This window comes from Linepithema humile, chromosome 1 (genome assembly GCF_040581485.1).
Source record: "Linepithema humile isolate Giens D197 chromosome 1, Lhum_UNIL_v1.0, whole genome shotgun sequence".
Classification (NCBI taxonomy): domain Eukaryota; kingdom Metazoa; phylum Arthropoda; class Insecta; order Hymenoptera; family Formicidae; genus Linepithema; species Linepithema humile.
The window spans coordinates 13,032,754-13,048,453 of NC_090128.1; the positions used below are offsets into that span (position 1 = coordinate 13,032,754).

The following is a 15,700-nucleotide window of genomic DNA, read 5'->3' on the forward strand; positions in this document are numbered from 1 at the left end:
CCGCACTTTAAATTCGCTCGTCACGGGGGACACGGCGATACGGCGCGATAATGTCAGAGGCGACCCACGCGTCGCGCGATCAAGATCGGTTCGATTAATCGCTCTACTCGATCGCCCGAGCCGCACGTACGTACGGATGATTCAGGAGCGCCCACGCCCACGCATTCGGAAAGTATGCATGCCGCGATCCCGCGCTACTCGCCGAGAATACGACATTCCGTAATAAATTAATATGATAATCGATACGCGCGCCGGAGAGCTCCGGTTAGCGACGAGCCGGAAATAAATCAGGTTTACGGCGCACCTGTGTAACTTGGACACGAGTGTATCGTTTCTTTTTCTTTTTTTTTTTTTTTTTTTTTCATGAAAAACCCGCGGCGCACAGAAACCGGCAACAATTACGCGGTCGATACGCAAGTCGATCACGCGGATTTACATTTATATTACTCCGCGCCGGTTACAGGCGAGGATCAAAGCGGCGGAGTGAAAGCCGCGAAAGGCATTTTCCGCCATGTGAAACGGACAAGTTCAGGGAGAAAAACGTGACGATGTTTCCAACTCGCCGCGAACGTTTCGGTATATCAATCGCGTCTGATTTCTTCCTTCTCTATTTTCTTCCATTTTAATGTATAACTCATGATGACTATCTAAATAAAAGATACAACTAATAATGAAGCGATAAGATATTAAAGCGGCAGCTGAATTCATTCTGCGCGAAATATAATGGCATTACCGCAATCGCGGAAGATTATGCAATCATTATTCGCTCATCAATCATGCATGTTATATCTTTTATTAAACTATCGAGCGTGGAGAAGCGATGAATAAATCGGTTATCGAGTATTTCGTCCATTATTTTTATTTTTTTTTTTCCTTATTTATTTTTAGATTATCTCTATCATAGCTATTTTTACTTGAAGCGATAGCAAAATATCACGCTAGCGAAATCCGTAGACGGAGTAAATAAGTGTAGATAAAGCAAGATAGTTGGCTGCTTATCGTTATTGCCGCTTACATTTCTTTCTGTCGACTCTAACGGAATATATAATATTTCCGTGGAATATTTCCATAAAAAATTACCGCGTCGCTTCCACTCGCTAGGTAACGAATAATTTGTAAATGCGCACTGGCCCGCGGCTCGCCCGCGCGAGATGCGCACGGAAAACTTCGTCCTGGCTTATCTCACGCTTTATTTCGCTCGCGTCAAAGCGAGTGTACTCCAAATAATTAACCGCGTCCGAGAGAGAGTGTGCGTCACACTCGCGCGTCTCGCTTTTGTACGAGAGGCGCCAAGAGAAAGAGGGATCTCTCAAAGGGTCAAAAGGATTCAAAGCGGCCGGCAGGCCCGTCTGAAAGGACGACCGCGCGCCGCCGTCTCGTATAGGGAAGCGCGCTTTATTTCCCGGCCGTTTGCCCGCGCCCGCTTTCAAAAGAGACGCGAGATCGAGATGCAGCGAGATTCCGGCGCGATCGGGGTATCGTTACCGTGTTGATCTTATTAATGAAGAGATACCGGAGGCGATCCTCGTCTGGAAATTACCTCGGGCGTACCTCGAGCGTTTCCAGGCGAGGAGAGGCGTTTCCGAGCGAACGCCTGCTTCGTTACCGTGAGACAGTAACTAATTATTGTTACGTTTGCGCCGCCGCCGTAGAGAATTACGACTTATTTTCGAAACGCGAGCTCCTCGAGCCGCGCACAGCCCGGCGCGGTCGTTATCGCGAAATGAACGGGAGGATTCTTCCCGGGAAATATATCTTCCAGCGAGCGATTTGTCGAGTTATCGCGCGTTATCGTGCTTTCTCAGAGCGGATCGAACGCGGACGCGATATCGCTTTTAATTACCGCAAATTAAAAAAAAAAAAAAAGAGAAAACTTCGGAGGAAACAGGGTAAAAATGATGATCGAGAAATCTCGACACGAGCAGAGTCATAATTTTTCTCTGAAACGCGAGCCTTTCTCAAAGCTCCAATTAGTATCGCTAATCAGACAACAATATGCGTAAAGTATCGCATCACTTGAAAAAACATCCGCCGCGCGCGAACACGCGTCTCCTTTTACGTAGCAGCCGCATTAATCGCGCGCATGAGAATATGCGCGCGATGAATATCGTTATCGCGGAAAACATGACAAGAACGAAGAGTCGCTCCACTGAATTCCGTTGGAACAGTGAGATTCCTCGATGGCGGCCGTCATTCTCGCGAGTCGCGCGGGCCAATTATCGTCACAGCGACACGCAAGCCTCTCGGAATAGGTTTTTCCCGTTGCCGTTAACGATTGTCGCGCGAATAATTTTCAGTAGGAGATTCGAGGCGCGAACCGGGCACTGTTCTTCAGATCGCCCAGACCCCGTTGAGCCCGAAAAGTATCCCACGGGTAGAGAACCGCCCCTTTGCAGCGGGAGCTCGCTCGCCCTTATAATATAATCCCGCATATACGCGCACGAAATTCCTTGCAGAAAATAACATCTCATTTCAACGTCGAGCGCCCCCAGCAGCTTTCGCGTAATAACATGCAATTTCATTTCGTATTCTCCTTACGCCGTTTTATCGATCTCTTTCTTTTTTCTCTCGGCCGTATAAGGCACTCGAATAAGTGTAGTCGGATGAAAAGTGGACGATCTAAGAGAATGGCAGCGGAAATTTATCGGGCGAAATTGAATTCGCTGTGGGAATTAAAGCTTGATCGCGGAAACCGCAAGCTTCTCATTTGTGGACAATTTTTTTGCTTATCGGTGGTTTATTACTATCTTAATTGCGGTCTAAAAAGAAAGTATCGATTCGATACCGACCAGAGCGAATCGACACTCCGATAAAATTGCTAAAGAAATTCTTAAATTCTCCGAACAACGGTGAATCGTATTCTTCGTTGAAATTGCGATCTCTATTATTTTTGCAGAACAAAGTACAAGTTCTCGCTTGTCACAGTTTATCTCTGTCTTAATATTACGCTCTAAAAAAAAAGGATCGGTTAAACATTGTGGAGAATTAATCGACGCTAGTAGAATCGGCCTTAAAAAGGGCTATTAAATTCCCGGGGCGAGGGCAATGGTGTACGCCTTGTCCGGGACAAGCGGAGGAGCTACCGAAGAGCGGAGGAACCGCGCATTCTGTCCGTGTCTGAGGTGAGAGGAGGCTCCGCGGAGGGAACGAAACGCGGCGACGAGGAGGAAGATTGATCGCGGTGAAGCTGCATCTGCCACGGTGAACTAGATGGAGAGAGAGAGAGAGAGAGAGAGAGAGAGAGAGAGAGAGAGAGAAAGACGAGGAGGAAGAGAGAGAAAGATAGAGATAGAGAAACGACAAGAGAGAAAGAGAGAGAGAGAGAGCGATGGAGAGGCCCTTCGGGAGAGGCTCCGCCTTCGGCTGGCGTGTGCATTTGCGCAAGATGGCGCCGGTCGGTCGGTGTACGCCGCGGTTTGCACACGTTTCGCACACACCGGAGACGCAAAACGACGTCGACCGGCCGGCCGCCTGAGCAACACCGGATTCTCTTCTCCGTCGTCGTCGACGTTGTCGTCATACCACTAAGCGGAGGAGAGAGAGAGAGAGAGAGGGAGAGAGAGAACGGGAGAGAAAGAGAGAGAGAGAGAGAGAACGAGAGGAGAATAGGGAGGGAGGGAAGAAGACCTAACGTATAAAAGCAGCGCCTCCCGCGTGGCCCCGCAATTACGTATGCACCTCTCTCGGACCCCGCGGGCTTCGCGGTTGGCTGCGCTTCCTTCCTGTCTGTGGCCGCAACCACTGTGTGTATTATGCATCCCGCTCTTCGTGCGCGTCCGCCGCCTATCTTGTTTATTTCTTTTTCAGCATCGCTGTCCCACCTCTCCTCCTCCTCCACCTCCCCCCCCCGCTCCCCCCCCGCTATTTCTCGCTCCCTGCACGCCGAAGGGAAGTATTGCGCTTCGGTGTCAGGCACGCGTGAAAGCGCTTCGCGAATATCGAAACGCGACCTAGTCCTATTAGCAGTCCTAAACCAAGCGATCCCGACTCGGCAAACCGCTTTCTCTTTCGTACAATCGGGTGCATTTATGATACTCGAGCCGCATTTATTTCACAAAGATATTTCGCGACACGCGACTCAATAGTCCTTCTGTTTTCTTCACAAATTGAATCATGCAATCGGTTATGTAAAGATAGCTTTTAAAATATTGAAAAAAAAAAAAAAAAAATGTAATTATCGAATGCAAATGCAATATGCCATTAATGCACATCCGATTGTACATTACTTGCAATTATTTGCGAAGCTAAAGAACACTTACATCTTTTTACACAATTATCATTCTTTAATTAAACTGCCATAGCACAGTGACATAAATTAGAACCGAATGCTTCGAAACATTCAAATTCGACATTTATTAGCTGTCAGCGCCTTTTTCCGCCGCGCTCATTAGCAGCTGTCAAAACTCAGGACACACATGGGCGAGGTTAAGTTTTCCGACCGCGTCGAGTCCGGCAGCAATCAAAGACGACCGACCGACGTGAAGGCGAGGTCGAAGGGTTTTTTCTCTCGTCGGAAAAGAAATCACCGAACGCGCCGCGACGGAGAAGTCGCAAGAAATTCACGCAACGTTCATCACCCGCGCTGCTTTTTCCGCGTCTCGCTCTCGACGTACGGTGCAATCGGATTTGATTCCGATTAAGAGGACCGTTTTTTGGAGGGGATTGGGGGGAGCCACGAGCTAAACAGAGGCCCGAGTATGATCCACGCATTCGTCGGCACAAATCAGAGATATCGCCTTTCCGGGGCCTCGAGATCTGGCTGTATCGTGTTTCCTTCCTCGGCTCTCCTCATGCACTTTTTGGCCTTTTGCCTTCTCTCTCGTTTCCACCGCCCGTGTCCACGTCTTTCTCCCTTCCCTCTGCCTCTTGTCATCCACCCCTTTCGCCCGCCTTCCCGTCCCTTCGGTCTTTCCTCTGTGCGTCGAAGAGTCTCAAGCTATGCTCGCCTCTCCTTTTCTTCTTCTTCCTCTTTCTCGTCTCTTCTCGTTCTTCTTCTCTTCTCGTCCGTGTGTCCTCCACACTACGCTTTTTCATGCTTGGCCAACGGCGAGGAACCGAAGGAGCTATCGAGATTACGTGCATCTAGAGTGTACACACTATCGGCCTAGCGCGCTTCTCCTCGAAACGACTCTCTTTTCCTCTCTGCGTGACGTCGTGAAACCTTTTCATGTGGAATTAGATACTTGAAAGCATAAAGTTAGAGAAGGAGAGGAGCGATTTGTTTGATGCCCGAGTACATATGGACATTGAGCGAGAGAAATATTTGAAAATCTCGCTTTAAAACCACTTTAGACACAACTCGCGACAGATTTCAAAATAAATGCTATTTCTAATTTTATGTGTCGTAAAATATCGAAATATATATTTATGTAAAATATAAATATAGCAATAATACGTTTGTACTCTTCATTCCGATTCTTTAAATATATTTTTTATTATATAAAAACAAGGTATTTGAAATAAAAATGTCGACATCAAATTTCAAAGTAAGTTTTAGCATAAAGAATAAAAAAATAGAATAATTTTTGATCGAAACTGATTTTTTGCAGTTTAAAAGCACCTTCAGAGCCATTATGTTTTCATTTTATTCGCACTGTTTTATTTTGATTTTAATTTTTCTCATCGCGTAAATAACATTAGATTACAGTAGGTATATGCATTTGTTTTTTCATTTGAATATATAATCTCTCTCGGAGCGTCGCGATTTCCTCTCGGCTGTTTACTTCGTCTATTCTCTTCCCTTCGTCATCATTTCTTCCCATCCTCTTCCGACTGTCAAGCATCGTTTCCTATATCGTTATTCCTCAGGATGATTTCCTTTTTACACAGAATTAATCGCACATTTCCTGCATTTACGCTCGTCCTTTTATTCTCGCTATCTCTGAGACTTACTCGCTAGTCGTCTCCGCTTCTCGCTGTCATTCACGCTAGAGAGGCGGTAAGGGTTGCTCGAAATGGAAAGTCACTTGCCGAGGCGAGAGTCGAGAGGATGCAGGCGCGGGCTTAGAACGGAACACTCTCGCGGAATACAAGGAGAAGGCGGCGGCAGCAGCAGCACGTGGACGTAACAACACGCACTTTTGCGTGCTCGAAAGTGCACACTCGAGAGCGCCTCGAGTACGCCCTGCTGCACACCTCGGGTTTCGAGATGAATTAGCTCTACGCTCTACGCTAAGAAACTGTCCCGATGCGACGCGTCACGGCGCGTTACGGTTGTCACTCTCCGGAGGCGTGCGGTGCCTCACATCGTCTATCAGCCGCGGTGGAAATTTAATTATCGCAGCGGACATCTAGCCGGCGGGGAGGAGAAGCAAAATGGCGCGGTGCATCAGGGGAGACATTCGATGGCGCTGATAGCCTCGCGCGGAGACGCCTCGTTAATTAAATATAGAAATTCTAATTAATGAGAAATGCTGGCGCGCGGAGAGAGGCGACCGTCCGACGGTCGTTGAACCGCGTCGCGAAACACGCGAGAGAAGAGTCGGCACGGGTGTAGCGGGTGTCCTTTATAATACGAGATTACTCAACGCGCTTGAGAGCCTAATGAAATATTCGCTTCAACTTTTCTGCGGGATTAACGTCGCGTTTCGGTGTCGATGTGTGCGGTGTCGCATCGCATTCCGTGAAATGTGACGAAGCGCAAATCTTTGCGACAAGCTGTGTATCGCCGTAATCGCGGGCTTCCACCGCGCACGCCGGAATCACTAAGGCTGAGAATTTCGATCGATAAGACCATAAAATAGCTCGAAGATTATACGTATTATCCTCTTAATAGCCGCACGGTATCCGCCGCTGAAAAAGGTAAGACCCTCTTCTCTTCCTCTTTCTCTCTCTCTCTCTATTGAGAGAATCGTCGCTTCTCCTGACCTCGCTGACTCTTCAAAGGAAACGCGTCCGGCGAGCAGCCGGTCGTTGAACCGCGACGCGAGATTCTCAGGGTGGAAAAACAGAAGGGGAGACGTGACGACCGAGAGAGGAGAGGAGAGAGAGGAGGGCGCGGACGGCTGAAAGGAAGAAAAAAGAAAAGAGAGAAGGAAAAGCGGAGAAAACGACGTCGTGTGTGTACTTACTGTGGGCGTAGTGTGCCGCGGGGTGGTGCGCCGCCGGTCCGGGGTAGTAACCCCTGTAGTCGCTGGGGTTGCCGACCACCCCGGCCACCCCGGCGCCCCCCGAAGACGGCTCCAACGACGGCCTAGGCGGCTCGTACCATCTAGCGGTGCTCGACTCGCTGCTCATGTCCATCGTGTCCGACGAAATCTACGATGCGTCGCACAGCCGCTCGTCGAAGAGGAACGAGAAAGTGGTGGCGCGGATGGTGGAGAGGGGGAGAAAGAGGGATGGAAAGCGAGGAATAGAGAGAAAAAGGAAGAGAGAGAGAGAGAGAGAAAGAACGGGGGGGCAGGTCGGGCGAGGAGAGAGGAAGATTAGGAACGCTGCCAAAAGCGCCTCTCTTCCTTTTCCGTCGTCCTCGCGACGCCCAGCGGGATCATAGGTAATCCCTGGTCTGATTTGCCGAGGATCACGAAGACGAGATTTCTTCCTGGTCTCCGCCCTGCAAAACACACATCGAATAACATGGGATTAGTTCGATAGTCGTCTCTCGTTCGGACGCGAGCGATCGTCGCGATCGATCGACCTTTGTCCCGCGTTAATCTCCCTATCGCGCGATAGGAAGGGACGTCTACGATAATCAGTGAATTTCGAGGAACATAATGATATATAGAAACGGTTCCTCGATGTAAGGTTGTTTAATTGGCAATTAAAAATTTGCGCGCTGTAAGTGGCGGCCGAATGCAATTTTCCGTTTCACTACTTTGACAAAAATCCAAACATTTCGAAAACGACGTGTGTATAGCAAATATGAAGAAGTGCAAAAACTGAAAAACGAACGAAAATTCGCACGCTTACGAAACGCAGACGGGGCGCATAGGTTCCTAATCGCCAATTCTAAAATATATAATTAAGGAGAAACTTGAGAATTATGCGAACGCGATTAGCAATGTGCAAATGATTTCTGAGTGATAAATTACAGTTGTCGATAGTGCCTTTGGCATCGATCCGGCTCGCCCATGACACACGCGATATATTATACACAAACGCGAAATGAAGAAGTTTAATTAGAGCGTTTAGACGAACGTGATCCTCGTGATCCGCGCAGCGTGCGCTGGGAAAATTCCTTCCCGACATTATTAGCGATAAATAATTCCGCGATTTACATGGCCTCGTTACGCCAGACACGCGCTAGTCGCGCTTTAATTATACTAGTCGCGGGAGCGCAGATGCGGGAGCCGCTCTTAATAAGACACCGTCCGAAAGTCATGTGGCTGCATTAATTAATCGATCAGTTGGAGCTCTCCGGCGAAAAGCGCCGTGTACGCGAGGACAACGTCCGGCACTTGTAATCTCGATACGTCATTTCAATAAAGTTGTCGTCGCACCGCGGCTTTCTCGGATTCTAAGCGCGATCGTGTAACCACGATCACATGGGATAATGAACAACTTTGTAACATTGTCGACAGGCCGCCGTTCGCGCAGCTTCGGTTTGCCGTGCGCGTATCCTTACCGACTTTTCGATATCGTTCGCGCGTCGCGTAAAATGAAGAACGACGGTGTCATGAATCGGGCCAGACACGCACGAGTAAATTAATACCGAGACTGGAAACACGAGACGCTTCAATGATTCTTTCATCGCGTACAGGCTATAATATGCCGCCTGTTTTGAGATGTCTTGCGCTCTCTTTCTCTGTCTCTTTGCTCTCGCGAAGCGGATGTGAAAACGCGAAAAAAAGCGAGAGGGATTAGCGAGCGATTGAAACAAAGTGTCGTTTTGCTACATTGAAATAATTTTAAAAATAGATAATAAAAAATAGAAAAAAGACCAATCGTTTCCGATCTCGTTTTTATTTCACTGTAACTTTACTAAAAGATTTTTATTTTAAAAAATTTTTCATGTATCTAATGAGAAAATAGTTTGAGTAATATTTTATCATTTTACACAAAATGCAACACTTTCAGAACAATGTATGAACTTTTTGAATGGATTTCTACGGATGTTACGGTCAAATTTTCTCCATCAAAACGCCATTCTCTTGCATAAAAACAAAATTTTAATCGAGATCTTTCACGATTTGCTCGATCCGTCAAAAATTGAATAAAATCGGGAAAAACAGACAAAAAATGGACTTACCACAACGAAAGAATTAATGCAACGCGACGAATTCCGATAATCGATCAGTGAGATCTACGGTAATTAGGTCTTGATCAGCGCTTCAGAGCGAACAAACTGAGTATCAACGATCGGCGATCGAAGTGCTCGAAATGATTTATCAATCAGCTTCGTAGGCGATCAAGGTCGTCGATGACGTAACCAGGACAGGTCGGTTCAATCGCCCAATCCAGATAGAGGGACGCGCGAGCAAGGGAGATGGAGTGATGAGCTTCCCCGCGGGGAAGAACAGCGACCGGGACTCTTATCGAGGATCGCATTTTCGGAAATATCAGATAATCACCTCACGTCCGTGCAATCGTAAAGTTTCGCCGATGGCGGCAACTTTTGCATCTCGAGAAAACTAAAAATGTCGCGCGCGCTCACGGCTCTCGCGAAGAAAAAAATGTTTTCCCCGAGAAACCGGTTGCGTCGGTTAACAAGTTTCATTTTCAGTCGAAACCACAAAAGTAATAGTAAATCTTTGAGCGTGCAAAAAGGACGATGGTGGCGATAATAACGCTTTCGGCAAAATATTATAAATATATTTCTTATTGTTTTAAATTGTCTTTTTCCTTTTATGCTAACGCACAAAAATTATCCAGAGCAAATAAAGCACTTGAAACAATGTGAGATAAGATATATATAAAAAAGCATACACCGATAAGATTGATAACGCACGAAATGTGACACGCATATCCGATTAATTTTGATTGCCCAGCTATCGAGATTCTCCCGTCGTTATTATTAATGTATTATCCAGCGCGCGAGGTTTGTGTGTGTTCTTATGCAAATATATTTCTCGACAATAATGTTACGTCGGATAATGATATGCTAATACAACTAGACTGTAACATATAATTTAAATATTAACAATCGTTATATTCGTAATTTAATTCAATATTTCGTTATTTTAATTTATTTCATTATTTCATTATTTCATTATTTCAATATTTCAATATTTCATTATTTCATTATTTCATTATTTCAATATTTCATTATTTCAATATTTTTTATAATTAAAAAAAATTTAATATTAATAAGAGCGATATTGTCTAAATTAATTAGAATACTTCTATCTAACTTATTCCTCGAAGCTTGAAGACGAACCAAGCAATTCGTTAATTAAACACACCGAAAAAAATACCGATGTCGCAGATTGTCGCTCAATTTTATCGCCGAAAACGCCGAAACGATAATCGCGGACTCAATCGATCATAGATATAACTAAATTTGAACAGATCAATCAAACCGTATCGCTCGACACGATCGCAAGACGAGCGCACGATTACTTTTCACGGAGAGAGAGATATCTCGTGATCGGAATAATATTTTTTTTGGACAACATAAATCACGCGAGCCGCGCACTTTATTTTTATCCACACAGCCGGTTGTTTTTTGAACCATTAGCGTGTTCGAGATATTTATTACTGGGAAGATATGTATTTTCACATTTTTAAATCTTTACTCGCTTGGAATATTTATTAATACGAAAACTCGTCTCTTACTAATGGCTGTTTAGCTGTATACAACTTTTCGAGAACTTAATTTCGCGACAATATAAACTGAAATAAAATGGTTTTATTAAATATCTGAACTTGTAACATTCCGTTTTTGACGGTGAAATTTAAGACTGCCCTTTCTTATTTCATTATTATTGGAAATTAAAGCGCGAAGAAATTTCTTTGATTTCCAGAAACAAAATACTCGATTTCAGGCGATCGAAATCAGGCACTTGACCGATACGCACCTTGGCAGATCACTCACACATCGAGTGAACCGGGACTCCGATTTGACAATCGATTGATAAGGAGACCCTGTGCTAGATAAACAGCACGAAAATATCATAGACTTTAACCGAGAGCGAAAGATTACGACGTTCTACGCATAAAAACGCGAAGGACGATCGGAAAAAAAAACATCGAATTCTTCGCGCGAATATACGATATAAATGACTACTTCCTAGATCGACATCGTCACACATATCGCGAATATTACATACGGCGACCGTGACAAGAACTGGTTCGAGGAAATTGGAGCACGTCCACCGCGCCGTCGAAGAAATAATTATAGTATGGATAAGCGAGTGTATTTTGTCAGTGTAGCTTTACATATTGCGATAAAGATTGCTCGTGATCTCATCGGCGGTAATAGTGCATTGACATAACGAGTTTTCACTAGCGAGCCAACTTTCCTCGCGATATCTCGCGACTTATCGGGAATCTCGATTGTCACAATAATTAAACTCGCGAAAGATTAACGTTTCCTCTTATTCCCCGCGAGAGATAGTTAAAAAAAAAAAACCCCCGTCCGCTTTCCGACTGCCCAATATGCTATAAATAACGTTGAATATTATCTGCTCGACAAACACGATAACGTTCGTGTATTCTAGAGTTCGACCTGTTTGATATGTCAGAATTCGATTTCGCCTCCGGCCTGAGCGCTAATTGAATTTTTATTAAGCCCTCGGCGAATCTAGTGAATCTTATCTACGTCGTGTTACATCACTGTGCCCACTCTCGACGAAACTCCATCGGCGCGCACTCCTCTATCACGTATCACGCGGCTAATCTTATCAAAATTCGTTAATCTCCTCAAAAATGTTATACGCGGCCAGCGCAAACGTTGCGACAGTAACGTGTGTTCGGAAACAGGAATGCACACAATGTAAAATTTGACGAAATTGAGCGAACCGAAGCAAAGAATCGTATTCAAAAATTTCAAGTAGAATAGAACAGATCATCATATCTTGTCAACATGTCTCAACATCTACATTGAAATATCAAGCAAACTTCGATTCAACAAGAACTAAAGCAAATTTCAGTCCACACTCCAAATATATATTTGGATAATCACACGTCTAAAAGACGAAAAAAAAAGGATATCGTATATATAAATATTAAAAGAATTTCAAAGAATATTGTTGTACAAAGAATCGTATTCAAAAATTTCAAGTAGAATAGAACAGATCATCATATCTTGTCAACATGTCTCAACATCTACATTGAAATATCAAGCAAACTTCGATTCAACAAGAACTAAAGCAAATTTCAGTCCATACTTCAAATATATATTTGAATAATCACACGTCTAAAAGATGAAAAAAAAAAGGATATCGTATATATAAATATTAAAAGAATTTCAAAGAATATTGTTGTACAAAGAATCGTATTCAAAAATTTCAAGTAGAATAGAACAGATCATCATATCTTGTCAATATGTCTCAACATCTACACTGAAATATCAAGAACCTTAATACACAAGATGAAAGATTAAATATTCTACATATGTATATTATCGTATGAATATTTCCTCCCTTCCGAGACATGGATGACATCAGCAAATGACATCACATCCGACTTTAAAATATCAAATTACATCAACATATGTTGATGTAATAATAACGTCATATGATGTTTAAGAAAATATCATGTTTTTAATTTGTCGCCGATTTAAAAATGTATACTAAAATATTTTCCACTTTACATCAAAGATCACGTCACGGAGAACGTGACAGAACACACCATTGCAAAATGGTTAGCACTTTTCACACTTTGGCGATATGTCGGAAAGCCAAGCGATCGAATTTACCGTAAAACACAACCGCGATTTCTAACACGACGACGTGGAATACCGATAGAAACCCGAAACGAACGCTACGAAACCTCGCGCGCCGTGGTAACACATCGGGGGTGAAGAATGGAATCATCGGCCCGTGACACGCAACTGTCACGGCCGATGGAAATAAGAGGAGAGAAACCATCGACGCTTCGGCGAGTGCGAGTTCGGTACGAACGGATTTCACATCGGCCGACGGATCGAAACAATCGCGCGAGTTCGGGAAGACTCTTCGATCGCCGAGAGTCGGTAACGCGATACTCCCTTCGGCCTCAAAGAAAAGAGAAAAAAAAGAACGAGTTTCGAAGGACGAAAGTACACTGGCCGTCGGTGACACTCGGTCTCGGGATGAACAAGTGACGTTCAAGGCTGGATTTTGGTCGACAGGATTTACGCGGCGATGACGACGAAAGTGCGGCACGTGGCAATTTCAAAACGCGAAAAAAATTAATCAACATTGCGTTTCTTTCGAGTAAATTGAGTTTCTTCCGACAAAGTTGAAATATTAATGAAGTAAATAATACATTAATTAATTAATTAATGTAAGCAGGCGATTCTTCATTGTCGAGGAATCGTCTATTTTCGTGGATTTTCGTCTCTAGAGATTTTTGAGTTTTTGGTTGTCGATGACTCGCCCAAAGAAAGTTTTCGAGACGTTCAAATTGTCGCAAGCAGTCCTACGCTTAAAGGAATGTTTATGCCGAAAAATTGTAACTCAGAAAATATGATCTATTAGCGAACTGTATGATATGCAATCATCTTATTATATTATCGAAATAAAGCAATCCTAACTTCAATTATTAATGTTCTTGATATTCTTTGAGAGACAGATAAAAGCTGATACATTTACAGACAATAATAGCGAATGCACCAACACTCTTTCATTGATAAAATTTCAAAAATTTCAAAGTTTATTTTACATAATAGAAATAATATTTGACTAAATTAAAATGTTTAAACAATCAATGACTTATGAATTGAAGAAAAAATTCTATTTATAATTTTATTACCGTGTGTAATGTTTGAAAATCTTTTAAAAATTGGAATGCAAAAATGTACAAATTATATATCAGTGATATGTATTTTACATGTGTGTATTCTAAATCTTGAAGCATCTTTTCTATTGTATAAAGTTGTAAGTAGATCTCTATTTCAAATTATAAATGGCTTAAAGCGGTTTTAATAGAAGTACAAGTATGTTAATGCAGCGCGATCTTTCTTGCATTACATTTAGTAGACGAATGCATGAGGCTATTAGATAGGGTTAGCGCTACCGTTAGCGAAGAATTAATATTACCGTCCTCGCGGGAGTATTTTTTTTATCCACGAATTAGAACATACGTACCGGCCTAGCTGTGCACGTCTACATCTCACTTCGCATCTGCTGATATTCCGCAAGAAAATTTTTCAAGAAAATCGGCGATCGCGAAAAAAACATCGATGACGCTGCTCGAGCCGAGCTACTCGAAACGCCTCGTTGCGCTAATAAGCGCAACTGATTCGAGTCGAATAAAACATAGAAACGCGAGTCTCCGTCTATTATACTTGCAAATCATCAATTAATACTACGCGTAGACCATCGCCTAACGTTCCCTCTTTTTCTCTTTAACAGGCACCTCTTTGCGTTTTTTCTCCGCGCGGAAAAGAAGATACACTCCCGCGATTTTCCGCAAGCTAGCCGACAAGAAAATTCACGTGAAAAAAAAACGCTATCAGGTGTTAGAATCGTGATCATGTGTACATATACAAACGCTACAATGTTTTATGAAATAAAAACTGTTTTAAATAGAAACTAGTATACATTTCAGTATACGTTTTTGATTAATAAAACTTTTCGGTTTTGCGTCAAAACTTTCGCGTCAAACCTTTACACAAAAATTTTTATGCATCAAAAAGAGACTAAAACTATAATATTATTCAATTTCTAATAAAGAATTAGAAAGCTAATTAAAAAATTAATGCTGCAGTAACTATTTTCAAGGAGTAGCTAGCTCACAACGATTAAATAATATATTTTTAGTACAAGAAATTCTAGACTTGAACGGGAAATCTCCGTCGATGAAAGAAACATTAGATTAACGAACGTTCTCATGACGATGATGTCGAAAGTGAACCGATCGTACGATGAGTTCTCGTCATGCTATAAATACACGCATCAGATACCGCAAGTTGCAAGTATTTAGGTAATCAAGAGACTGTGTGGACATTTAGTGCTAAATGTAACGAATTTGATGACAGCGAAATCAGAATCACAAAGTTTTCACCGCGGAAAAATGTTTATAACGCTAAGAATTTTTTAGAAGTAAAAGCAGCGAAAACATTTAAAACAATTTTAAGCGATACAAGTTTTCAGCGATAAACATTAAGTGAAACCAATTGCAATCTACTGTTCTCGAGGAAACAAGCAATTTAGCGATGATCGAGAAAAATATTAGATTGCGATTGGCCGATTCATTTACTACTACAGTTTTTTTCATCTATCACTGGACTTATAAAGCAGCGCATGATTACACATGATTGAGTTTTGAATTATCATCAACTTTATATCGTGAGATATAAGAAGATTGAAGATTTATTTTGCACAAAGTTTGCATGACGTATCTATACATTTTTCTAATCCATGCGAGGAAATTCGTATCATAAACATTTTATTGTTAATCGTTCGTTCGTTGCTTAATTGTTAGTTTTCAGCGCATTCTGTGATAATTCAAGATTTCGTTGTAACAATAAATGAACTGAATGCACTTTGCGAAATTAACAAGCTTTGTAAAAAACTTGTACGCAATTACAAGCAATATATAGATTTGAAAAACAAAAGTTACCGCGAGAAAACATTTGATCTTTTGCTACTCGAGCTACTGACTTCTACAACTTAAC

The 15,700-nt window shown here is 42.9% G+C and overlaps 1 protein-coding gene across 3 annotated transcripts in view; it reads right to left on the reverse strand.

Annotated features, from left to right (window-relative positions):
• The window catches only part of LOC105668956 (GATA-binding factor C-like), a 181,596-nt gene that overhangs the window by 65,123 nt on the left and 100,773 nt on the right, over positions 1-15,700 (reverse strand). For all 3 annotated transcript variants that reach the window (XM_012361678.2, XM_067347393.1, XM_012361677.2), the window contains one exon: positions 7,071-7,552. In XM_012361678.2, coding sequence (XP_012217101.1) covers positions 7,071-7,242 — 172 coding nt within the window. In that variant the 5' untranslated portion in view covers positions 7,243-7,552. The remainder of the gene's footprint in view (positions 1-7,070; positions 7,553-15,700) is intronic.